Genomic DNA, 27,505 nt, shown 5'->3' with positions numbered 1-27,505 from the left:
GACACCGGATTCGTGGGAGGTGGGAGAGGCCGATCATGGTAGTATTGGTTATCGTGGGTCCGCCACCGAGTGGTCTTGGAGGCTTCGATCGGCGTAGGTCCCAGGTGACAATTGAGGTTTCATTGTGGCGATAAGTTAAGTGACCCACAAGTGTCTCCCGAGTTGTCACAAGAGCATATGCCATTGACTTAGTTGTGATGTTAGGTGGAAAAATTACTTAACATATGCATGCATCATTGGACTATGTGAATTGTGTGTTTGTGCATCCCCATCCCCTCACTGCTCGGTGGAGAGCTAACCCCTCGTGTACACAATTTTTAGATTATGATGCGGAGTACGGAGGAGCCTAAGTCGTGTTAGAGGAACATGGCAACGGGTGTCCTTGTGACGATTGCGCCTACGGCCGTGAGAATTCTAGGGACTTGTTCCCCTTTTGTTTATTTTAGGCGTAGGCCCATGTAAAAACATTTACTTGTTATACCCTTGTTAATCATTATTAGGTGGTAATGAAAAATGGATTAACTACAGTATTTATCATCTAGGCTTTGATCATCTTGTAACTATTGATTTTATACGCTCCGCAAAACTACCGATCATTTGGAATGTAATATTTCCCTTTCCGCACTCGATATTATATTGTTTTAATATTAGTTATGATCGTGCGTTGGGACACCGTGTCGTGATCCTGGCAGCTTAGTAGGATGACAAGCGTCGTCCTAGTCACCCCTTATAATGTATTTTATCCCTTGTTGGGATGGGGGCGTGACAGAGTGGTATCGGAGCAATGATGCTCGCACCGACCACGCCTCGCGGACTCTTGATTTACTCTCCACAATTAGGTTCTAAACTAAAAATCTTTAAGAACATAAATGATTGGGTGTGCAAACATAGGAGAAGACTGATTGTGGTGAAACAAGAACTTAGAAGATAATAGGCAACAGGGCACTTAGGACTTGAACCATAGGCTGTTAAGCTACAACTTTGAAATTGCTTGGTTGAGCCTTAAGTAGGTCATAAATGAGTAACTATATGTTAAAATTCATAAACAATAATGAACCAATTATAACCAAGCATAATTATCAACAATGATTTAAACAAGAAAGAAGTAAGCAAATACATAGAGATACATATAAGATTAATTACAAATATTCAATCGTTCCAAATCTTCTTGGGAGGCGATCATATCCTTCCCATTTCAACATTCATGATTTCATCTATTCCAACAAAGACATATGATTCTATCCCGCTTCAATCCAAAAGATACTAATCTAACACCATGATTGTTCCGCATTCTCCGCTTCGGCATAACGTGTCTTTCCCAACTCAAAATGCAAGATCTCATCCTGTTCCAACTCAAAACATTTGATTCTTTCATCTCGATTAAATATACAAGTCTACCATTTCTAAAAGTTCCCAGTTGTTCATCCTAAGACAAGAACTATAAGAACTCGATCCGGATAACTTTAATTGTTGAGAGAAAGTCGAGCTAGACATTGCACCACCGCCACCATCGCGACCAAGAAAGGTGTCGATGTCATCTACCCCTCTCTCGATACCCTCTAGGCGCCAAGTCTGATTGGAGAGTTGCTTCGTGACCTCATCGAAGCCATCCACCACTCGCAGTTCAGCCACCGATGGCCATCGAATGTCAATACCTCCCACTTGATTAAGGTATAGGGATTCCTTCTAAGTGAACAATAGGTTCTTGCTCCTCCAATGGACACGTTGATAACGCCGCCAACCGTGCCGCAATGAAGGCTATAGGAACCCCTTGACACATGAAACAACCTGATAATTCTGTATGCCTGGGTTCTCGGTGTCCAGATTTGTATAGAATGGTAAATGAGTTGTAGGTAGTATGGTTCAGGAAGGTTGAGAATGTTGGTCCACCCCAATGCCTCGAATCTCTGCCCCACCATGGAAGCTTTGAGATCATCCAACACTACATCCCGCCCTTCCACTATATTTTTTTAAAGCGGAAGTAGTCTGGGTAAAGCTCTGGGTCCTCTATCTTTTGAAACCATAGTGGATCTAGGACAGTTGGTGCAACTTGTTCCACGCATGCACGCCACGTGCTTGGAGCCATTGATTGTTTTAACCTGCAGCTAAAAGCCAAGATTGATAGCAAATTTGTACCTTGAATGCTAAGGCCTAAGTAGATGATCAATGTAAGGTTGTAAAGTTCAAAACCTAGCCCTTGATTTTCCTTTCAAAGCAAATTAAATTACAGCAGGATTCTTAGGCTAGAAAATTCTGATTTTATCCAATTGTGATCTAAGAAGTTGGGAAAAAGGGAAGGCATGGCCATTATGTGAATGACATGATAAATAATGAAGATTCATGGTCATATTATGCCTAGGACATGATATTTTACAAAGTAGTAAATTCAAACAAGAAGTAGACTTGTTCAATCATGGAGCATGCCTTAGGCTTCAAAAAAAAAAAAAAAAAAAAAAAAAAAAAAAAAAAATTCAGATTTTGTGATTGGAAGTTTGAATCTTGAGAAACAAGTAAAGTTGGCTTGTGACAACTCAAAGGATGTAAACTAAGCCCTATCTAGTAAGACCGATTCATACATGGCAAAAGAGAAGAGGAAAATTTGAGTAGGTTTTGGTTTTTCCAAAATCCAACCTAAATCCTTGAGTTAGATGCCAAGATCGTATGCAAGCCCTTGTATAGGTTGCTTATGGTGAGAAAATGGTTAAGATTAGATTGTGAACAGCCTACTGAGCAAAAGAAAGCAAAACCCCCAAGTTTTCAAAACCTAAATTATGTTTTGGGGTTTCTCCTTGAGAGAAATCAATGGGAGAGAGAGAGATCTTACTCGAATGCGATTGGATGTTGTTGAGGAGTAATTTGGAGCACTAAAATCCACCAAGGAGTGAGGAGAGAGCAAGTATGGTCGCAGTTGGGGTTTCTCCCGGAGCTTTAGAGTTGTGTTTTGAAGGAGAAAAATAAACCTCTAAGTCACGGGTTTTAAAATTTTAATTTTGGGCCATGCGGTTTCACCCGTGGATTCAATTTTGTGAAATCGACTGAGAATCCATGAATTTCTCGAGAACAAAATTTGATTCTAAAAAGCTCGGATTTACCCGTGGTTGCAACTTATCGAAACCACACCTAAAACCGCCAAGCCGTAAAGGATTTTCTTGCCTGTCTTGATGAACCAACCTATGTTAGGCTTTTATTACCTCTATTTGATGTTTCCTCGCCCCTCTTGTGGCATATCTTACCCCGGTAACTTAAACTTTATGCTTGACAAATAAAAGTATAGAAGTGAAATATATACAAGATGTGAAAATGGTATTGTGACAAGATCATATAAGGAAAATGAGACATGATAACCATAGGAAGATGTTTGGAGTGAAGAGAAATAAATAAGATCAATGCACATGTAAAATTCATGTGACATTCCTAATGTGTGGATGTGAATAATGAGATCAATGTGAACAACATGTACTTTTGGCTACTTTACATTCCAACCAATGCCAACCAAGCAAATTGCTGGATGAAAATATCTCAACAAGAGACAAGAATTATTTATTTGAGGAAAAGAGGAAAGATTTTAAGGATTTTATCAACAATCATGTGTACAAGAGAATATGCTTGAAGATAAGACAATGTGATAATTTTCTATGAGAATTTTATGGCATGTAAAAGAATTAGATTTGAACTTGGAGAGTTTTCCCAAAATACTGTGAATTGAGGACTTTACTACAACCAAAACTTGAACATAATCCAAGTAAAATTCAACTATATATGATAAACCTAGCAACAATCTCTAAAATACTTGCAAAGACTTGAAATTTATAAAAGGTGCAATAATCAAACAAGGATCCAACAACTTAGTGCCATCGATCAAATAGGACTTGATTACACCCAAAAACCCTAGTTTCGGCCAATCAATTTTGGTATGGATTTGGTGTACATGGCTATGGGATTACAAGCAAAATCAAGACATGATCACAACTTAAGATGATTCATCCCAAATCTAAGAAAAGAGAAAGTAGAAATGGGAAGAAAGCCATATCTTGAACAAGTGAGAGTTAAACCTTGAGGCTTAAGATTACAAGAAAACCACCCGAGGGAAGCTTGAACGGAAGTCCCTCAGAGCTTTTTCTCCTCGCGGTTATGTTCCTTTCTTTGGAGCCAAAAGTGAGTTTTAAAACTCGCGGCTCTATTATGTTAAATTTCTCGCAAATGAACGAACGAGCGAATCCACTTATCGTGAATCCGCTCCGCATAAAACTTGAAATTTTCATTATAAATCAGTGGGATCAACAGAACGGATCCACACTCATGCATCCGTCCGTAAATCCGTTTGACTTAAACCCTCTCGGCCATTGAGACTTTTGAGATTGGACAAACGAACGGATTCGCATTCCACATCCGCCCGTTAGTCTGCTCTCCCTATTTTCGTGGAGGAGCCACGAACGACCGCAGTACGACACCGCCGTGAGTCCACCCAATTTCTTTTAGGATTTTTAGCTTGTTTTGGAGACCTTTGACTACACTTATATGTGATGATTATGTGCCTATACCCTAGATCGGACACCCCGTTGTGTGACCCATTTGTGGGAACCACCTAAGTCTAGTCAATACCTTGAATTGAAAGAGGTTAGGACTTGTACCCGACTGGGCCAGCTAATAAGAACTAGCAGGCATTGGTAACCGTTGTGACTCCTCTCTTACATAAGAGGAGAAGAGTTACCTTTGAGGATGAAGACCTTTGATCCTATGAATTTAAGGACCCAAACCTTATGGGTAGGTACTAAGAAAGGAAAGTAATAGGCTGGTTTGGGCTGGTCTATGTGATTGAGCCATGAAGGTCACGTGTATTTGGAAGTCATTCATAACACCTCAAGCTAGTGACGACTCTATTTGAACTTTACTTGGTTTATCCAAACCTTGTTTAGACTCATAGAGAAAGTCCTACACCGTGATTTGACTTTCCAAAAAAAAAAAAAAAAAAAAAAAAAAAAAGACTTAGTGAACCGTACCTGAGAACTTCTTGTTCTTGTGGATTGACCTAGATGACAGATATGTCCATAGGGATTTGAATGTAATTATTGAATCTATGCCTACATATTGGTGTGATAAATATATATAGATATACCTTAGAACCTTGGACTTGTGTGACTAGAGTGATTCTCTGGTACTACAAGTATGACTTACCTCGACCTTGCTGTGAAACTAGTTGGAGCCCTGACCTTGGTTGACCAAACCTTAGGGTAATGAATAATGAATTTAATGACCGGATAGGTTAAATTATGGAGACTGCTTGAAGAGTTGACTTGGACAAAAGCTAGTAAAGGTTGTTGGTTCTCGAAAGAGGACTCGATGTGGACTTCTTCCCGTGGGATAATTGTGTATAGGTTTAAAGGTTGTGAGAGCTAAAATCGAAGGATGTAACAAAACCTTCTCCAACGACAGATATGAATGGGGTAATGGATCACCAAATGCGTTCCCTCCGTCGGGAGTGAACAATAGGAGATTCCATCAATATTCCAAATCATTCTAAAGTTGGGTTAGGTAATGAGACAACCAGATGTGAAAGCCTTCAGTATGTGAACCCTATGTTGGGACATGGACAGGTTAAATCCTGTAACCCAAAAATGACCAGAGTAGTGAAGGCTAGAATGGTATCACCTGATCTGGAAGATTTAGGGAACTCTGTTCCTTGAGACTTAACTTAGTAGTTGGAACCCTGTTTTTCTAGGGTTATTGTGAACCACACCCCGTGGTAATGTGACCGTAAGGAAAAGAGAATTGTGGAACTCCGACTTGTCGCCACGTAGGCACCGCCTCATCTTGACCCGACCTTGACTTAGTTCAAGATGTGGGTGACTTGGGATGTTGTTATCCAACAGCCCTTCTCACTTAAGACCCTAGTTGCCTCAAATTTCGGGGACGAAATTTCTTGTAAGGTGGGGAGGATGTTACACCCGCACCGGATCATAATTAATTATTATTTCTTCCCGTGACGTGTGGTTATCATCGCCACGTATGCTGAGTCTGTTCTCACCGGTGGTCAAACCCGCCTACAAAATTATTGACACATGATCGCTTTACCATGGAGAAACTATTCACATGGGGACAAACCATGACAAGGAAATAGTAAGTTCTAGCCCTTAAGTTTATTTATTTATCCTTTCCCTCGATGCCCTCGAAGTGCGGGTCAAGATTTGGACAGCCCGGGCTATTTTAGTTGAGTTGGGAATATTCCATTTGTGGGTCCCACTTATTTAAGGGAGCGTGTGATGGGCTTATAATCCCATGGTGGATGGACCCATCCCCAAGTGGGTTCTTTTCTATTTGAAACCTATGGGCAGGCCCATTTAGTTAAGAGGTCCATTTGACTCTATTTGACCCATCTAACTTAGAGTACCCATTTAACTTGGGTGACCCATTTAACTTAAACTACCCATTTAGCCTAATGACCCATTTAACTTGGATCCACCCATTTAACTCTTGACCCATTTAACTTAAACTATCCATTTAGCTATTTGACCCATTTAACTTAGAGGATCCAAGGTCCATTTTCTTTAAATAAGACAAAGGGGGGGGGGAGAAGCATTCATTTCATTTCTTCTCCCATCTAACCTAAATCGTGGAGGAGAGAAAGAGGAGAGAAAGGAGAAAGGAGAAAGAAGAAAGAAGAAAGAAGGAAGAAGGAAGGAGAGAAGGAGGAAGAAGGGTGGAGAAACTTGGTTGGAGGTTGGAAGAGCACTTCTTGGAGCCTCAACATGGAGCCTTCTATATTGGGGGTGGGTAAGCCATTCAATCCCATCTCTTTTCTTCTATTTTGGGTTTTGGGGTTTGGGAAATGGGAGAAATTCAACCTAGGGTTCTCTTGGAACCCAAGGAATCGATGGAACCTCTAAACCTAGACTATGGTGGAGTTATTTCACTCCATTACAAGCCCTAAGCCTAAGTAATCTCTTTCCATTTAAGAAATTTAAGGTTTCTACCATATTATGTCCTAATTTAGGTTCTCTTTGTTTTCTCTTAAATCCATGGGATTACATGGACCTAATGAGGTCTTAGAACCCTAATGGACCTAGGAGGAAGTTTTTTTGAAGCCTCCCTACCTTTAAACCCCTTGGAAAATGAATCCCTAGTGAGAAACCCTTCAATTTTCGGTTCTGCAGGTATGTGGTTTTACACTCGGATTCAGTGTTCTAAACCACATCCGCATCCGACCTTGACTAAAACTATCCTAAGCCCCTGGTTAGCTAGGATTTACATGTGGTTTCGACACGCAAGAAACCACCCAAATTACCTTCCCGAGAAGGATTCTGTGAAGGTCGGATTTACACTTGATTCGCTTTTCAAACCACATCCGCATCCGACCTTGACAAAATTGTCCCGAGCCCCGTGAAGCTCGGATTTACACTGGATTCGTTTCTCAAACCACATCTCGCATCCGACCTTGACTAAAACCGTCCCGAACCCCGGTTTCCTAGGATTTACATGTGGTTGCAGAATTGGGCATGAAACCACTCCTCGCAACCACTTCGTCTCGAAACCTTATACTTAAGTGTTTATGGGAGACCTTTGGGGATCCGTCCTTTCGCTCGTGTAACCTTATTCCACTCCTTGTATAGGTTAATATATTCACTTTTGTGGCTTATTGCTTGATCGAGGCGACAACTCGATAATCGTGGTGCTTCGTATACGTTGTGAGTGGGTTTGGTTGTTTGGGCTTGATATTATTATTGCATTGTATATTATGTCATCATTATAAATTATTAAGCATGCTTGCGCATATTGCATACTTTTATATATGAATGTTATGATGTTAATTGGAGATGCTTTACTTTGATGGGTCTCGTGCGCGGTGCGGTGCGAAACCCCGATAATATATATATTTATGAAGAAATTATGTTGAATGTCATGTTGAATCAGAGCGCTGTGCCGTCTGGTAACCGGGCACTAAACCGATGAAAAGTTGATGCGCCCGGATTACCTCTCGGGACGATAGGACTTGCATGTAGTCGTGGCTAGGATTTTACACCCTTATGCTACGACCCTTACCAACAGGGGTTTAGGTGTTGGGTAATCGCACACCGGATTCTGTGGAGGTGGGAGAGGCCATCATGGTAGTATTGGTTATCGTGGGTCCGCCACCGAGTGGTCTTGGAGGCTTCGATCGGCGTAGGTCCCAGGTGACAATTGAGGTTTCATTGTGGCGATAAGTTAAGTGACCCACAGTGTCTCCCGAGTTGTCACAAGAGCATATGCCATTGACTTAGTTGTGATGTTAGGTGGAAAAATTACTTAACATATGCATGCATCATTGGACTATGTGAATTGTGTGTTTGTGCATCCCCATCCCCTCACCGGCTCAAGGAGAGCTAACCCCTCGTGTACACAATTTTTAGATTATGATGCGTACGGAGGAGCCTAAGTCGTGTTAGAGGAACATGGCAACGGGTGTCCTTGTGACGATTGCGCCTACGGGCCGTGAGAATTCTAGGGACTTGTTCCCTTTTGTTTATTTTAGGGCGTAGGCCCATGTAAAAACATTTACGTTATACCCTTGTTAATCATTATTAGGTGGTAATGAAAAATGGATTAACTACAAGATTTATCATCTAGGCTTTGATCATCTTGTAACTATTGATTTTATACGCTCCGCAAAACTATCGATCATTTGGAATGTAATATTTCCTTTCCGCACTCGATATTATATTGTTTTAATATTAGTTATGATCGTAGCGCTGGGACACTGTGTCAGTGATCCTGGCAGCTTAGTAGGATGACAAGCGTCGTCCTAGTCACCCCTTATAATGTATTTTATCCCTTGTTGGGATGGGGGCGTGACAGATACAATACCGCGAGTCCTTGAATCATGCACAAGTAGGAGTGGTTCTTGACCTGTTGAAACATACAAATTTATATGTTTTTATTTAATATATGATCATTAAGTTATGAGGTGGATGGGCTTTATTGGTTACTTCTGAAGTATGTTCGTTTCCACTAATAGGTTCTGTTGTGGGCTATAAGCATTTGATTTCATTCCATAAACATGTCCCTCCCCTTTTCCCATCTAAGGAACACATCTTTATTTTTATTTATTTTATTTAGATTAAATTAAAGAACATAATAATTTATGAAGATTTATTACATTAATGATTAATCATGAAAATATTGGAACTCATTTATTGGTAAAGTTAAAGAACATATAAGAATTGGCATGTTTAAGGCCCATTTAAAGACTGTTTAAAATTAAACAGGCCCATAGTCTGGTTAAGGAACATTTATAGTAGCCCGATTATAGCCCAAGGTTGACCGAGCTCATCCAGGCCTGGCCCGATTAGTTAAATGGGCGATCACAGTGCAAGTCTTGAAATTGGTGAAACCCGGTTAGGCCCAACCGGTTGACACCCCTACTTACACCATCTTTTAGTGGTCTGCAACTGTTTTATGAACTCTCAATTGCTATAATTTTCTATAAGGTTTCACACTATAATTCCTATAAGGTTTTCTATGCTAGAAGGTACAACTCAAAAACAAGAAAAATAACCAATTATTTAAAATTCCAAAAAAAAAACAGAAAATTTATAAAATGAGCAAGCACTGCATCCATTATCTTATATTTGAATTAGATCTCCTCGACTGGTCTCATAGATGAAGCACATTTGACAACATTCACTCAATTAAGGCTTTCCAAAGAAACAAACGAAATCTACATACATAGATGTATAGCTTATAGTAAATATCAGAGAGAAAATCATGACACGAGTATAAAAATGCTCCAATGAAATCAAACCACATTCTTTGCCAATAAGGGTTGATGTAGAGAATAGTGGCAACTCCCAAAAAAACACACCACATACGAAGCAGCAATACTGGTAGCAAAAACGCTCATGTCAATGCCATAATCATTTGAAGCTCCTGTTTCAGATGTGTTGGTTGATGATTCTCCAGTAGTACTGGAAGAGCAGAAAGAGGAGGACATTATTAATGGTAAAGGCAGACCACAAAGGTAGGGATTTCCCTCATAACTAGTGCTGTCGAACGTTGAGAATTGTCCCTTCATCTTTGGTGTCTTGCTAGATAAATTGTTGTGTGCCACGGTGAAGACCTCCAAATTGTATAGACTGGTCAATTCTGAAAGAGGGAGATTAGGATCATGCTAACATCAACATCCAGGCACCCGCTATGGCCATAGAAACAGCGGCAGCCACAACACCAGAAGAGCAAGAGAACATACAAGGAAAAATGGGAGAATAGTTCATCTATGGCTCTGGAAAAAGGTAAAAGCGCAACAAAATGAATGAAGGTCAAGTCCATATTTATAAAAGAAAGGATGAACTGGATTAAAAGATGACTCCTCGAGATGGTATCTTGAAATAAAAGAGAAATAACTGTCAGCGAATTCTTCACAGGAACCTCACAATGTCGACAGTTCAAGAGAACAACCAGAAAAGATCTTGGGAAATCACTAATCACCACCTGGCAGTTCCCCATTGCTCCTCCATTAACCCTACGAGATACAGTGATCAATTTGAAATCTGGGGAACAGGGGAAGTAACTCCCAGAAGCCATGTGATAAGCTGCTATTTGCCCCAACATTTCCAAAGCCTGGAATAAGAATTCGAAAAGGCGCTTCGGATTAATTCAAACTAAGACCTCATTGATGGCACCTTAAATAAGGTGTCATACAATAGGACCGATACATCACAGAGGAGGGGAAGAGTCAGGGAATCTGATGCAAAGAAAAGAGAATATTAATGATGTCATGTTGAACCGAAAGCCCATGAAAAGCAAGAATTTCCCCGATCATCGCATAGGAGAAAGGTCTAAACCGGGCTTAGAATTCAACTAAACCGGGCTAGGAATTCAACCGGCTCGGCGGCCAAGTGGCGTAATAGCACATTACGGTAGGTAGATAGCGGTCCACTGACCGCAAGGAAAGGGTATGTTCAAGACAAGTGATAAAATAACAGAAAAAGGACAGGCGAATGAAAAGGAAATGAACATTAATGCGAGAATGGCGAGGCAAAACAAAGATAGGAAGTCAGAGATTGCAGAAACTTCAAAATCTGGAAGCAAGTGAGGAGAAGGTGAATTCAAGAAAGTGGCAATCTTAAATAGCTCCAAGGAGTTAAACAATGAGAAGAGGCCCATCGAACCGAGATAAACGGTGTAGATGGGGCCAAAAGTCCAAATCCAAGACCTGATGGACACATGTCAAACCGACGGGAAAAGCTTGAACGACAAGTCCATACCCAGAGTTAGGAAGCTCAAATCTGAACCTTCACCCCTCTTTTCGATTTCCCTCGAGAAGTGTGGAACCCATAAAGATATTTGGAGCCACGCATAAAGGAGGTGGATGACGGCTTGTTCTGTATGATCGTTGTTTTATGTCGAAAGGCACATCTTTCCAAAAATACCAACGAAAACAAGACCATCGTTGGGGGGAAGGTATTCGGAAATACCTCCCTAGTGACACGGCCAAGCAGAACGACTAAAGAAGTTATATCGATCATCAAAGTTGCACACAACAGCCCTGAGCATCGAGGCCGTGATTTGCATAGCTAAAATCCAAAGAAAAAATAATAATAATATTTCCTTATGTTTAACCTCCAAAACATAAGGAGTGGGGGGGCAAATGATATGAACAATTTCTCATTATCCAATCCTGTGAGGACATGTGGAAAGAAGGAATCAAGAAAGGAATGATAAACAGAAGAAAGGGGTAAAAGATCTACTACAATGAAGGGTAGGTAAGCCCAAGAATAGGGAATCAAGATTCTAGAAGGGGCATTCTTAGAAAGACATTATGAAAACTGGAATAAGGGAGAAGGCTATAAATGGTAGGAAAGGGGACAGTGAATTGAAAAGGGACTGGAATGAAAAATTCTCCAGCTCCTCCAAAGGATTCACATCTGTTTTCTCTCTCCCATTCACTCTCACACCTCCATGAATGTCTGGATCTTTTTTCTCTTCATTCACCTTTGTATATTCCAATTCTGATTCGAACTAATTAATTTGCTTGAGATCTCTGGATCTTCGATCCTTGATTTTAAGTGTTGTCAAAGGATTCCTGCAATTTACTGTATACAACACATACCAAGTGTTTGATCAAGATTGTCAAAAAAGCATTCAAACAAATGATATTTCAATCCGTGAAGGAAACATATCCTATCTTGATATTCTAGCTAACAATAATCTGTAATTTCTCTGAGCTTGGAAAATTTGTGCTCTGGATCAACGCTATTCTTTTTGTCCTCTTCATTTTGTCACGAATTATTGCCGGATTGGATATTGATAGTGTAATGAAAACGCATTGTTGTTGAAACGATAGAATGCAGGGTTTTTTTTTTTTTGGGTAAATTACACGTCACCCCTGGTTTTCAAACGAAACTCAAATCACCCCTGGTTTTTTAAATACTCATCCATCCCCCTCTACAGTAATGATGTTGTCTACTGTTAGTTATTGGTGTGAAAGGACTATTTTACCCTTGTACTAAAGCATTAGAATTAAATTTACAATACTACCCTTCAAAATCTATGTTTGGATGTCAAGGGTAGTTTAGGGATTTAAATTTATTTAACTGGCTGACATCATCACTTAATAACATAAAATTAACGATAGGGACTAATTTATCATATTGGGGTCTAATACAAGGGTTGATTTGAGTATTTTCAAAAACCAGGGGTGATTTGAGTTTCGTTTGAAAACCAGGGGTGACGTGTAATTTACCTTTTTTTTGCATTATTAAAATGGCATTTATGTAATTATTAGTGTGTAGGTTTTTTTTTTTTTTTTTTGGTAAATTAGTGTGTAGATTGGAGTGATTCTATTAGTTGCATACCAAGCAATGTTTCTGTTTTGAATGTACTTCGAAATTAATTCGAATGAATTTTTACCAACAAGGTGATTTTGCTTTCAAAGACCATAGAATTAAAATATATATATATATGTATTTACACCTAGAATCCAAGAATTGAGAGCGAAATTGTTAACAATCAGTGCCTACGTGACCAGACATTGATCTCTTGCCCTCCCACCTAAGGGTGTCAAAATCACATTGAAATTGTTTACCGAAATCAAATCGAGTCGTTTACATCGAAACCGTGAAACAGTTTAATAAATGGTTCAATTTTGGTTTTAAATTTGGGACAGTTTGTTAAACAATTTAGATCTAACCGAACCATTTAAACCGTTTAACCAAAGCAAATATTAATAATATGTAATTGCAATAATTAACCATTAGTGCCTTCATACAACAGGTTGCTGCTAAAGTTGAAAGCAATGAGAGTCAAACATTGATTGATAGAATTGTATATGTGAAATTTATAATAAAATAATTGGGTTAAATTCATTCAAATGCATTAGTATAATAGTATTCAATGTTTCTATAAATTTTTTGGCTTCTCTATGAATTAGAATCATGTCATTTTCAATATGGCTTGTTGAATACATCCAACAAGCATTAAATTCGGTGTAAAACAGGCAAACCGTTTAGGAACCAAGTATCTAAAATAGTGATCGAAGCCATTTAGGGTCGATAAATCGAAACCGTTTAAAAATCGAGAAACTGAAACCATTTAGTAAATGGTTGTGGTTTCAATAGCTGAAAACCGTTTAATAAACGATTCGATTCTGGTTTCACTTAAAAGTCCTTGCATTGAACCGAATCGAACCGTTTAACACCCTTACTCTCACCTTTCCAAGTCCCAAAACCCCCCGCCCCAAAAAAAAAAAATTATAAGGATCGCCGAGTCAAGAAATTTGCACTCGATATTACACCACCTCTTTTCTCCTTTTTACCTAGACAAGTCAATGTTTTGACTGATTTTATAGCTAGAAAGGCCATGTCTATGTATTTTTATCTGTTCCATTTTCTGCCTGCTCCAATTCCCCAAGTTCCTCTAATAAAAGGGGGTGGACTCCACCGAGGCAGTGTGTGCAGGGGTAGGATGGTCATTTCCGCCCCCTCTATTAGAGGAACTTGGGGAAACGGACCTGCCTAGGAAATAGAGTAGATAAAAGTCCCCCTGTCTATGCAGTGTTTGACAGATTGACCAAATTCCACTCCGTGGATATCGGAATCTTGTATTTCTCTAGCCTCGTGCTTTTCTGCTTTAGCTGAATAGAATCGTTTTTACCAAAAAAAGATATTACACCTCTTTGATAGGTTTTTTTTTTTTTTTGGATGGAAAGAAAATATTTATAAGATTAGAAAAAAGGAACATTTGTACAGTAGTCTATGCAGTAAGGGATATGGGGAACAGTTGCAATAAAACACCTAAACCAGTTAACAAGAGAAGGATTAGTAAGCTCCTTAAAGGATACTTCAGGAGTTCGGGCCATAATCTTCAAAAAATAATCTAGAACTTCAAGGGGCCAAGGAGAAAGGGATGGAGTTGGAAGAAGTCCTGGTAGCACCTCATTAGAGCACCAAACTTCTTTCAGCTTGAAACCTCTCAGGGCAGCAAAATCTAGTCCGGTGAGGATTCCAGTCAACTCTGGTTCCAAAAAATGCTTGTTTTTACTTTGTCCAGCTGTCAGAAAAAGAAGTTTCCCATCTACCAAAAAACCAAAGACCCATCCAGGCTTACCTATATCTTTGCAATCAAACCCTGCGCATAACAAAACAGGAAAATCTAATATAGGTAAATCAATCCTAAAAGAAGATGCAAGGTTAGTATAAGCCAAAAGAGGAGAAGACACAACATCTGATTTATAAAGTAGGGGTGGGGAAATATTCAAGTCCGATAACCACTGGTTTATTCTTCGTAGAACCTGGCCAGGGTTAGGACACACAGAATTAAACACATAATTGTTTCTTGCTTGTCAAATGAAATAGCAAGTAATAATAAAAACATAAAAAAACCAAATCAGAGAAGGCTTGTCAAGCTGTCGGTCTAGCAAAGCAGAGATGCAGAAATGTCTAAGAGATTGGTATGAAATGAATTCAGTCCTTAGACCTAAAGGACCAGCTACCCAGATGTGCTTAACCCAGTCACAAGAGAGGAAATATGCCAGTGGGTCTCATTACAAGTGCCACAGAGAGCACAAGTGGGATCGATCTGAGTCCATTTTGAAATAGAATCCTTAACCGGAATCCCTGCATTTAATACATGCCAGAAGATAAGCTTAGGATGAAGTTTGAGTTTCCAAAAAAATTTCCACCAAGCGATAGAAGAAAAGTCAGTTAAAGAAGTGCTTGAAAGAAAAGAAGCAGCTAATTTGGTTTTAAAGCGACCATCCCTAGCAAGCGTGCACCACCAAGAGTCTAGGGAATCAGAACAGGGGATGTTAAGGATGTTTGTCATCAGAGATGGGGTTGTATCTCTGATAAGATCCTCCTTCCAAGACAAATTTGAGAGGAATATAACCTTCTCAGGGTAAACCCTTTGAGAATAGCCAGGTTTAATGGTGAAGATCGGAATAGAAGGTACCCAGGGATCAGTCCAAAAATAGGTATCCCTACCATTACCAATCCTTCAAAAATAGAAAGATTGGAGGGGCCGAATGATCATAGAGATACTATTCCAACACCAAGATCCTTTTTTCAACTTAGTTGCGGGGACAAAAAGAGAGGTTTGAGGAAAGTACTTAGCTTTCAAAACCCTAACCCAAATAGAAGTATTCTTAGATAACAAATGCCATCCCAATTTAAGAAGGAAAGCCTGGTTCTAGGTACAGGCAGGACGAAAGCCAAGACCCCCCAGGTGGATGGGGGAGCTCATAACCTTCCACGAAACAAGAGAACTTTTTCTATGCAAATCAGTCCCACCAGACCAACTAACAGAATCAATTTGCTTACAAATAGCTTTAGGAAAATAAAAACAGCTCATGAGATAAGCAGGTATTGAATTTAAAACAGATTTTATGAGTACACTACGTTATGCAAAAAAGAGATGGTTAGATTTCCATGAAGAAAGTCTGGAAGAGATTCTATGTACCAGAGGGATCAGATGTTTAACCTTAGATCTTTTAGGAAAAAGTTTAGTCCCTAAATATGTAGAATCTAGCTGCATTTCAGGAATTCCCAAGATCTTACTCAAACGTATTTTCTCAAACCTGGTGACATTCCTGCTAAAATGCATACCACTTTTTGTTAAATTAATTTCCTAGCCTGAAATATCAGAAAAAAGATCCAAAATAGCCTTAATAGTAAGCAAATCCTTAGAAGTAGCTCTGCAAAATATAAAAACATCATCAGTAAATAGAAGGTGAGTAATCTCAGGAGCACCTCTGGCAACTTGAATGCCTCTGAAGAGATTGAGATCTCTATAGGCAGCAATCAGACGGGAGAGAACCTCCATACCAGTAATAAACAAATAGGGACTCAAGGGGTGTTAAAGTTAAGAGAGAAGAGATAGAGAGAGAGATAAGAAGACTCAAGAGTTACGTGGTTCGGTGGTTGTCACCTACGTCCACGGTAAGAAGATTTTCAACTATATCATCCTTCTTGTGTACAGTCCTTATTTAAGGACAATTCTGTTATTCTATTTACAGAAAGGTGAGATGGCTCTTTGTAGACTTTCCTAATCTGAGGAGCAATATTGGCTGGAGTATCAATTTGATTGCTATTGCTGAGCCGGTGATTAGTATAGCAATCTTCTTCATAAGGTAATGGATCTTGACAGCTGTGTACAAGAGATTGGAATCTATTTTGAATTTTGGATATCAATCCTTGCTTAGTCGATGATGAGCTGGAAAATCTTCTTCATAAGGTAATGGATCTTGACAGCTGTGTACAAGAGATTGGAATCTATTTTGAATTTTGGATATCAATCCTTGCTTAGTCGATGATGAAATGGAATGATCTCTAATAAGGGGCATCTGTGCCTCATCCCTCTTGATCCCTTAAAGAAACCAAAAGGGGTGCCATCAATCTTGACAGAAAAGGTCATGGAGGAGAGGAGATGCAATAGGAAATCACACCACTGCTGCCCAAAACCGAGGAATTTAAAAATGGCAGTAATAAAAGACCATTCCATTCGGTCATAGGCCTTAGACATATCAATTTTAATAGCAACCCACCCCAACGTGCCTTTCTTATGATTGAGGTACTGAAAAATCTCATGGGAGATGATTACATTGTCTGAAATTTGTCGACCCATAACAAAGGCACCCTGAAAAGGAGATATAAAGGATGGGAGGAAAAATTTTCAGTCTATTAGCAACCAATTTAGCTATTATTTTATAAAGAATAGAGCATAGACTGATGGGCCTAAATTCACTAACAGAAGAGGCAGAATCAGATTTAGGAATGAGACAGAGTAGATTATGGTTAATCTCAGTAGGGATAGAATGGGTAGAGAAGCAATTGCTGACAAAGCAAAGAAGAGAATCCTTGATGTCCTCCCAGAACTTCTGGAAAAAGCAGGCTTGGAACCCATCAATCCCTGGGGCTTTAAGATGCCCAAGAGAGAAGACCACATGCTTTAATTCCTCAAGAGAGGGGGGGGGAGCATAGGGAAGTAGCAGTAGAGACAGAGACACAAGGGGAAAAAAGACATTCAACAAAGCTAGCATCTAGAGGAGAGGAAGTAGTGAAGACTTTATAGAAATGATCAGCAAAAGCCAGGGAAATCTCTTTGGTGTTGGTTACCCTCTCTCCATTTTCTAAACAAAGAAAATCAATTTTACGACGTTGAGTATTCTGTTTAGCCATGGCATGAAAAAATCTAGTATTTCTATCACCAGACATAATATAATTCTGTCTGGATTTTTGCAACCAAAAACACTCCTCGGCATCTAAAATCCATTTAAGCTTGTTGGAGGAAAGAAGCAAATCATCCTTGTGTAAAGGGGAGAGCTCCTCCAGGTTAGTAATCTCACAGACAAGTTGTTTTTTAAGTGTATCAATGTGGCCAAAAATATCTCGGTTCCAGCATTTCAAAAGATTGGAAAAAGAGGATAACTGGCAAGGGAAGCAGTCAGATGATTGGTTGTTCCAAAAGGTTGAAACAAAGTTACCAAAATCAGGGTGGTGAGTCCAAGCAAGTTGAAAATAGAATATTTTTTTAAAAGAAGTTCTAGAGGGACAAGTATTTAAAATGATAGGGTGATGGTCCGAGCAGAGAGAGGAACCTTTTTTCAGGGAGGTCAAAGGAAAAAAATCAAACCAAGTGGGGGAACAAAAGGCCTTGTCAAGACATTCCTTTATCAGATTGGGTGGTTTATTGTGACTTGACCAGGTGAAAGGGGATCCACAAAGCTTGATCTCCTCAAGTGAACAAGTGTTGATCAAGCCAGAAAGAAGGTACGATGTTGTGGTAGAGTGAAACAGATTTCCACCCAACTTGTCAAATTGTCCCAAGATCTCATTAAAATCACCAAGAACATAAAATGGTTCCGAGATAGAGCAAATAAAGTTCTGTAGAATTTTCCAAAAATCAACACGCAGTTGGGGTTGGGGGAGAGCATATATGAAGACACACCAAAAGGCACTGAGATGTTTGTCCAGAATTTTAATGCCAATAAACCGAGAATCGGTAACTAAATCCAAAACAGAAACAATGTTTTTCACCAAGAGACAAAGGCCCCCTTTTCCCCGAGCCTCGACCGGGCTATTAGAATAAGTAATTAAATTATAGAGGGGAGAGAGACCCGGAATACGAAGTGCAGAGTGGTTCTGGCATTTAGTCTCACATAGAAACAGAAGATCTGGGGTAAAAATCTTGGCGTTTAAGCCAGTGCATCGCCGAGAAAAGGAGTCGTTGATACCCCGAATGTTCCAAGAAAAGATAATCATCAGAACAAATAATAAAAGGGATAGAAAAAGATGAAGCATGCAAAAGGTGATAAACTAAAGTAAACACCAAAAACTAATTAAAAAGGGCTTCTAGGGACAAAAGCATGAGAATGAAAATGACTATTGAGTAAACATAAACTAACAGAAACACAAATCATCAAAGTAAACAGGACTAAGCAGAAGTTAAAAAAGTCAGAGTGTAGAAGAAGGACTTGTACTGAGCTAGGAATTCACTGCTCCTGTAACACTCTAGGGTCGGAGCTCAGGGACGTGCCATCCAAAGAAAGAGTATCAGCATTGGAGGACACATAGGACGGGAGTTCATTCATCCATTCCTTAACAAGAGAGAGTAAGGCATCAGGGTCGGACGTAGCAGCAAGAGACGACTCAAAGAAATCCTTAATAGAACAGAACGCCGAGGAGTGGGGGGGGGGACATCCACTGACTGAAGTTTTCGTTTCTTGCAAGAAGGAGAAACAACCGAGGATCCAAAGAAAATAGGCTTCCCGCCGTCAGAAGCCACCCAAGAAGGCGCAGGAAGGTTTGGCACTCCAATCAGAACAGGATCGCCCTCAGCAGCAGCAGAAGGGGAGGCAATCAGAGCTTCCACAGAGACAGTATCCGCAAAAAAATCACCAGATAAAGGGAGTGGCTGAAAATCAACAAACAGCGAAGAAATAAAGGTATCTTCACTGGAGGGGGCTCGAGTCCTTGAGGTTGGGGCTGGCATCAGCGAGAGAAGTGATGGCACAAACATCAGCAGGACAGCAGGCTTAGACAGGGAGAGACTACACACAACTCCAGTAGAAAGGGAATCCGACGATAGAGAGGGCTCCAGCAAAGTACAGGACACCGATACAGCAGTAGAAGCAGGTATGGTCACCGGTTCATCCACCTCCATAGAAACAGACAAACCAGGGCTCAAAGGGAGGCCAAGCTCATCAGAGGAAGTGATGTCAGGGTCCAGCATAGCCACATCCATCACAGAAAAAGAGTGACCCGTGGATGCATTGGTGAAAAGAGGTTGAGTAAGGGCCCTATCAAAGCTTCCCCATGGGGTACGACGTCCAACCGGCGGTTTGAGAAACGAACAAAAATGAGCAACATGAAAAAATCGATCGTAATGATAACAAATTTTAAAGGCCTCATACTTGAGAGAGACCGGGAGAGATTCTCCCGACGCTCGACGGATGGTAGAAGACAAGCAGACTTGTTGTTTGATACGGAAAAGAACTTTAGCACGGATCACCATAGGTAAAGCAACGTCACCACTGACATGGAGATGGAGGTCAAGCAACTTCCCAATACACGACACAGCCTGTTTGATCGCGTCGAAGGAACAAACATCAAAGGGAACATCCCAGAGTTGCACCCAAATGGGTAAGAATTTCCTCTTGTACGCGTAGCGATCATCATCAAGTGCATGCTCGACAAGATTAATCAAAGAACAACCGCACCACCATGGTCCCAGGGCCCAAACTTTATCTCTATCCTGATCAGTATTGAACTCCACCATAAAGCCTCTATGTTCAAAACAGCAAAGATAAATGGCCCCCAACAATTCCCATAAGTCCACCAACTTCGAACATAACGAGTCCTGAGAAGGTCGAGGGTACCCCAAAGTAAACCCATATAAGATTTTGGAAGCATGTAACGGTCGCACATTCACACTGCCAGACTGAGCGACGGTGGCTGTCGAGGAAACTCTCCAGATAGCAGAAGGTGAACGACGACTGGGAGTTACCATCCGAGAAGATCCAAGTCGAGAAGAAGCCCCTCCAGCAACAACAGAACCCATACCATGACGGCGGGAAGAAGAAGAAACTTGCGACATTCTTTGAAGAAAGCAGCCAGACACGTCAGAGAAAACCCATACAAGAAGGTCCCAACTAAAAGAGAGGAGTCGAAAGAAGAAAGACACAGAAAGCGCGAAGCAAAAGAGGCAATGGAAAATGAACAGGAAATAGAATGGGAAAGGATAACTCCAAAGGAAGAAAAGAAAGAGAAACGTAAACCGGAAGGAAGGAGAATGCATTAAATGAGGCACGTCCCATCCCTCATTCCCCAAAATGTAATTAGCGCCACTTATCTAGCCTGGGGCCCGAGGTAAGAAGGAAGTGAAGAACAAAAGGAAGACGAAAGGGGAGTAAGGAAAAGTCGTTCACGACTTCAATGAGAGAGAGAAAGAATTGGGCAGGGAGAAAGGTGAAGGTGAAGACTAAACGCCATTTTTTGGATCTAAATAGATAGTTAGAAGGAATTGAAGTTGAGGGACACTAAAAAGTATAGTGAGATGATCTGTAAGTAGGAAAATTATCACCTCAATTTGTCTGCTCGTCAATTTCCTCAATTCTCTCCAATAGAGGGAGGTGGAACCCACACTGGGAAGTGTGTTCAGGGAGGGGGTAGGGTGGTCATTTTCATCCTCTATTAGATGGAATTGAGAAAATTAACGGGGAGGTAAATTGAGGGGATAAAGATCCTGTGTAAGTATGGACAAACTGTGAAAAATTGGTTTCCTGGTTTCAAAATAATGGTCATCATCACATCTTTGATAATTTGATATTATGGCGAAGGATGGTGATCCTTGCTGGTGGTCAGAATAGATGGGCGCCCAATCCACCCTGAGATTAGAATAATTCATCTCGGTGCGCTCGTAAAGGACACCTTGCACTAGATGGAGATCTATCTTCCGTTAGAATGGGATCCACGTCTTTGAAGAAAGTGGAACCCACTATCCTCACCGTGGGTTTCTTCCCACGGTCCACAGGTCCCCTCCTCTAAACGTGAATTTACGTTTCTACCGTCCTTCATGCACATCATATTGTATATAACTTCTGCGACTGAAAAAGAATGGAAATTTTCAAAAGGTTCGGAATCTGAACCAATCACTCTTTGCTTCTCCGCTTCAGTTTTTTCACAATCGATGTTACTCTTCCAAGGTTTCTAGGGTTTCATCTTTAGATTGAATTTTTTGTGCGGAAGTCGGAACTCGAAGTCAGATCGCTGATCCTCCATTGTTTTATTCTGTTTTCTAAATTTCCTTTGGCTATTGTTGTGCAGAATCCTGTTTCGGGATTGAATAGGACTTTCGTTCCAGGTGAGAAACCATTACAGGAATCAAGTGATGTTGTATTTATTGATTTTTTATAGTCGCCATTGAAATCTAATGTGAGTTTTCATCAAAATTTAATCTTATCGGTGGCATTTCTTAAGTTCGTTCTAGGGCTTCTGTTTGATTCATTTTCTCTTGGTGCGCAATTTGGTTGGTGAATTTATTTGTATGACCGCTTTTCTGATTTGATTCTTACATTCTTATCTGGTTTTTGGTTTTGTTCAGAATATTAAGTCTCTCAATATCTCTGGATTTGTTCTTTCCTCTTTCTTCTTTTCCCATTTCGAAATTCTGTCAGGCTTTCTAATTCTAACTCATATATCAATTTTCTTAACAGAGCTCTCAATGGAGTAGCAGTATATTATTCGGGTAATTGCGTAGTGGTTTAAATCTTACGCTCTCATTGACTAGGCTTCTCCTCGTATCTTTGGTTCTGTGGTTCATCGGTTTTTGGTCATGGACGACGGAGAGCTCGATTACTCAAACCAAGATGTCTTCTCATCAAGCCCTAACATGGGTGATCCGTTTCCGAGCAGTTGCTCTATGGATGGCTTATTCGATGAATTCTTCAACGATACCCATGCGTGTACCCATACGCACACTTGCAATCCGCCTGGACCTGACTACTCCCATACACACACTTGTTTTCATGTCCACACCAAAATTCTACCTGCCTCTTCTGAAGATAAGGTGGCTAGCGATGACACGGCTGAGTCCGAAGAGAAGAAATCAAAGAAACGTCCTTTAGGTAATCGCGAAGCCGTTAGAAAGTACCGTGAGAAGAAGAAAGCACGAGCTGCTTCATTAGAAGATGAAGTTGTCCGGTTGAGGACTCTGAATCAGCAGTTGGTAAAGAGATTGCAAGGTCAAGCTGCACTGGAGGCAGAGGTAGCCAGACTCAAATGCTTGCTTGTGGACATCAGGGGGAGGATTGAGGGGGAGATTGGATCTTTTCCTTACCAAAAAGTAGCGAAGAATGGTGATAGGATCCAGAACCTGTCCCACCCGAACTTGTCTAGCGCTTATGTTATGAACCCATGTGATTTGCGATGTGATGATCAGGTTTATTGTCTACATCCTGGAATGGAAGGCAAGGGTGGGGATGGTGTAGGATTGAATGGCCAAGGATTTAATGCTTGTGAAGCTGGAATGGATCAGTGTATGGGGAATCCTAACTTGGGGTTGAAGGAGCTTCCTGGTTGTGGAAATGGGAACATAGGGGCTGTTGAAAATTCCTCGAATGGAAATAAGAGAAGAGGTGTTCCTTTAATCTCAATTTATTCTTTACAATGTTCTAGTGAATGATTCTTAGGGTTTAGTTAGGTGATTGCAGCGTTTGTCTGAGTAGCATACAGGGGATAATATCTTCCATAACTTGTGGTAATTGCAATTTGGTGATCATTCATTGCATAACTCTTATGAAAGTTCCTTCCATATTTTATTGCTTGATCCCATCTTGCTGTAGTCATGCAATATGAGTATTTCTGACGACTATGAACTTGTTTCGTTTCTCACTAATCCCCCCATCCAAAAAAAAAAAAACTGTTTTTTTAGAGTGATGTTTCTATACTGATTTGACATTTGTTAATCTATTAACCTTTTTTTTTAAATATCTTTTTTGAAATATCAAAATAGATGTTCTTGGGACTTTTGGTCTAATATTGTGCTTGTTTAGTACGTCTATAGTGGTGGTAGTAGTAATAATAGTTTAGGATTTTCCACTTGATCCGTTGACATCAACTTCTAACCATTGTATTTTTGCTTGCAATGGTGTATAAATGCTCTCTATCTTTACTAGGAATGCCTTTGGATGTGTTATTTAAGTTATTGTGCTGTTTTTACTAATGCGGTTCTCAAAGAAATTCTGAAAATTTTGTTTTTTCCTGCTCAGGGACATTTTGCTATAGATTGACTTAATGATTTGATTGATAACTGGTATAGTTAATTGCCATTCAGAAATTCGTTTCACATTTTTGTCTGTTACACTTCCTACACTTAAAGATTTTGTCCTTTGCTATTCCTTAATGAAAGAGAGAACAAAAGGATTTTCTCTGTGTGTTAATACTTACTGGTAGAAAATTTTAAGTTTTTCTCTTCCTCGTACAAATGTACAATGTCATGCATAGAGCAGTTAGTGAGGCAATTGTAAAAAATTTCTCCCAATTTTATGTCAAAAACTTTATTCTAAATTCTCTATTCATAATTTGGTCGTTATGTTTCTTCATCAGGAGGAGCTCGTGCAGCAACAGGAAGTTGAAGAGCTAATCTGATGTGTTTGGCTTGAGGGTACATACTATCTTCTAATAAGTAGTTTAGTGTAGTTGCCGCCTTTTCTTCCCTTTAACTTTTAGACATTTTTTTATTTTCTATTCTGTAATTTTAACTTCTTGGTGGTAGAGATTGCTTATTTTATCATCTTAAGGTCATCTTTAGCTACCTTTAGTTGCTGCCCATACTAGTTGGTTCTGTCACTTGATCTAATTCAATCCAGTATATCCATATCAGTGACATCCTATTATTTCCCCACCCACATAGGTTCCTAGTTTTACTTTTGTCATATGAAGCTGGAAATTGACAGGGTGTATTCTCTAATAAAACCAGCCTTTTGCAATGCTAGTGAACAGAGAGGCTGACTTCTTCAGTTGTGTACGAGGATTGGTATCTTTTGAAGTATTGAATGTAGTTATTTTGTGTTGATATATTGCTGATGGAAGTATTATGCTCTTCCTCTTTTAAACTCCTTTGATTTATTTCCTTCTCCTAAGCTACACAAATTCTGGATTGCTTGCTGTATTTACGGATTGAATGCTGTATTTACAGATTGAAAGAGCATGTGATGTCTTTCCTATTTCCGTTACCTCTTGAATTTTATGGAAATGTGAGCAACATTCATTCTGAACTTGCAGGCATGCCATGAGAGATTGAAGCCTTAAGACAGTAATACATAATATATAGAGAAGTTTGCATAATCCTCCTTTTGGCTTCCAACAAAGAAAGAAAAGAAATGAAGCCATCATTCATTTCTTCTTTATCTAAGGATGCTGGAAGTCTATCCAGAGGAGGGGGCAAGCTCTGATCATGTATCTTTATGAGATGTGACGCAATTGGAAGTTCACTATATGTAGCATGCAACCACAAGGGGGTGAAGAATCATCAAAACCTGCAGCAACGTTGGGAAGATCCATTGAGTGGTTAAAAATGAACATTATTTTGAGTATTTAATATACTGGAATGGCATGCTTTTGGGGAGACGACAGTAGCTTGAAATTGGAAATTGAACTTTATAGATATGTTGTATTGGTGTGGTCTATTTCATTGTACTATTAGCAGATTGGAATATAATTCCATATGCGGTGAAGGGGAGAGAATTTGTCTTGCATTATGTAGGGTGATCTTTGCTCTAATCTCTTAGTTCTGTTATTTGACATTTTTTAAAGTTCTTTATGCGCAGTAAGTAGGACCGGGGTTCCTCCTTAACCTTCAGGCCCAATCTCGCGAAGTCCCCACTCAATAAGAAAGGCAAAAGGGGGATTGAAATTGACGATGACAAAAAAAAGGGCAGTGATTCCATCATCCATTGTTGACTCACTAGAAAATCATATGGTAGAAAAACGAAAAGACTGGTTATGTGAATACCTTATCTTAAGTTGTCAATTTCTAAAATAATAATAGATTCTTTTTCATGTACTGTAATCCACGCATGAGTGCATGACACTGATAGCTTTCTAGATAATAAATCTTGAATCAGTTGCTCCTTCAAAGAGATAATATGGCTTCTTTTCCTCCTTTTTGCCTCACCAATATTTTATACTTCGATCTGATTCTACACGATTTTGATTTGACTGTTTGGTTGTCTAGTGGCCTAATACTTCTGATCCTTGCCTTCTTCCCCAACAACCCCCTCCATCATAAAATAATAATAATAATAATAATATTATTATTATTATAATGCCGTACATTCTCTTCCTACGGCGTCCAAGGCTCAGACACATGGGATGGGACATGGGTGGGGTTTGGGTCATCCGCGGGAATGGGTCGATCATTTTGCCCAACCCATGAGTCTAGGTCACCCTGCGCCCCCACTGTTGAAGGTTGTGGTCTTTGAAGTTGCACACTCAAAAGATTAAGAGCTGGTTCACTCTTGGAATTCAAATACTTGAGTACATTTATGGTTACGATCTTAGGCAAACTAATGTTATGATTTGGTTGGACAACAAATCCTAGCTTAAATTTCATATTAGGTCGAGTATATATTTTTGGGGAACCAGAATGTCGCCTAGCAGTGCCCCGTGTCCTCTCACAAGGGGCAAAGAAATTATCATCTTGTCCCTCCCTTGGATGTCTATGTGTGCATTGTTGTGCGTTCCTCTATTCTATTATGTTGGAAAAAGATCTTTTTTAATTATAAAAGGTTTTTCAACCACCCATCCAATGATGAGGAGGATTTAGACACGTATTCTAACATTTGCCAAGTTGTTGGAGAGGATCTGGATCCTTATTATGTTTATTCAAATAACCATCTCTCTCTCTCTCTCTATATATATATATATGGGAAAAGGTTGGGCACACATCCAGTGTACCATAAAGTAGCACATTTTTTCTTGGTGGGGGGGGGGGGGGTTGGGGTGGGGCAGGGGGGCAATCACATAAACCACACGCTAATCTCTAAACCACACGCTAATCTCAAAAGGTTAATCGTAAGTTAGCACCCTTTGTGTCTATCTCTCACAAAAGGGTTCCCTCTTTGAAATAACTCATATGCCCCTCCTTTATAATGCTCCGTCCCATGCCTCCATTGGTGCCCCCACTAGCTTACTACACACAGGCGGAGTGCCTAGTCTTCTCCCTATATCTAGAGAGAGAGATAAATGTTTATTGTGGGGGGGGGGACTATATCGCCCATGCCCTAACACAGAGAGGACAAAATGACTGCCCCACCCCCATGAAAGGTTGAAATGATCGCCCACCTGATGCTTCTGCACACGCTCCCATTGACTCCCTGCGTACATATGTGACACACTCCCGACCAGGAACATATATGTGTGCATGACGAATTGCACGTGGTCTTGATTTAACAAATCAACAAAAATGAAGAATAACGCACAAATGAAAAGAGAATATACCTATGTCATTACTTAGACCCTTTCAATAATTTCTTCCACTAGCATCCTTGTTTTACAAAAAAAAAAAAGGGTTTTTTACAATTACCATCCCAAAAATTTTACTATTTACTATTACCCCCTCAAAAACTTTCAAACAACTGTTACCCCCCATGTTGCAAACTAATTATTAAATGGACCCCACCGTTACAGACCCATAACGGTGGGGGTTAGTAGTGATACAAAACCGTTGTCACAAATTTTTTAAGACGAAAATACCCTTGGTCAAAAGTGAAATAAACCCTTTGATTTTCAGCTTCGTCTCAGCCCTCTTCACTTCATCCTCTCCACCTCACCTATTGCAGCAAACCGAAGGAAGAAGAAGAACTTCGTCTCAGCCCTCCTCTTCTCCCAAACCAAGCTCGAACCCTAAATGCCTTTGCAAGCCTGCATCCATTGGAGAGTGGAGACTCGCAAGACTCGCCGCTGCAAGCCTGCATCCGTTGCCGGAAGGGATCAAATCCACAGGTAATAAATAAATAATAAATAATGGGTAAAAAGGG

General features: G+C 40.0%; 1 protein-coding gene and 1 long non-coding RNA gene across 2 annotated transcripts; both read left to right on the top strand.

Moving 5' to 3' along the window:
* Positions 1-21,975: 21,975 nt before the first annotated feature.
* On the top strand, positions 21,976-24,351 carry LOC122662736. The gene is made up of 2 exons (XR_006333085.1): positions 21,976-22,009; positions 24,266-24,351. It is a non-coding gene; the product is annotated as an uncharacterized LOC122662736 (long non-coding RNA).
* On the top strand, positions 22,170-24,351 carry LOC122662735 (basic leucine zipper 23-like). The gene is made up of 2 exons (XM_043858456.1): positions 22,170-23,101; positions 24,072-24,351. The coding sequence occupies exons 1-2, from the start codon at positions 22,300-22,302 to the stop codon at positions 24,098-24,100; spliced, it is 831 nt and encodes a 276-aa protein (XP_043714391.1). The 5' UTR covers positions 22,170-22,299; the 3' UTR covers positions 24,101-24,351.
* Positions 24,352-27,505: the final 3,154 nt, after the last annotated feature.

The sequence above is a fragment of the Telopea speciosissima genome, chromosome 5 (genome assembly GCF_018873765.1).
Source record: "Telopea speciosissima isolate NSW1024214 ecotype Mountain lineage chromosome 5, Tspe_v1, whole genome shotgun sequence".
NCBI classification, from domain to species: domain Eukaryota; kingdom Viridiplantae; phylum Streptophyta; class Magnoliopsida; order Proteales; family Proteaceae; genus Telopea; species Telopea speciosissima.
Note: the sequence above shows the minus strand (reverse complement) of the source record. Positions and strands in the feature narration are given on the sequence as shown.

Excerpts from the sequence above, each read along its gene's own strand:
- LOC122662735 (XM_043858456.1), top strand. The coding sequence starts at position 22,300 with ATGGACGACGGAGAGCTCGATTACTCAAACCAAGATGTCTTCTCATCA. Across the intron at positions 23,102-24,071 it reads GAATGGAAATAAGAGAAGAG|GAGGAGCTCGTGCAGCAACA; the intron begins GTGTTCCTTTAA and ends TTTCTTCATCAG.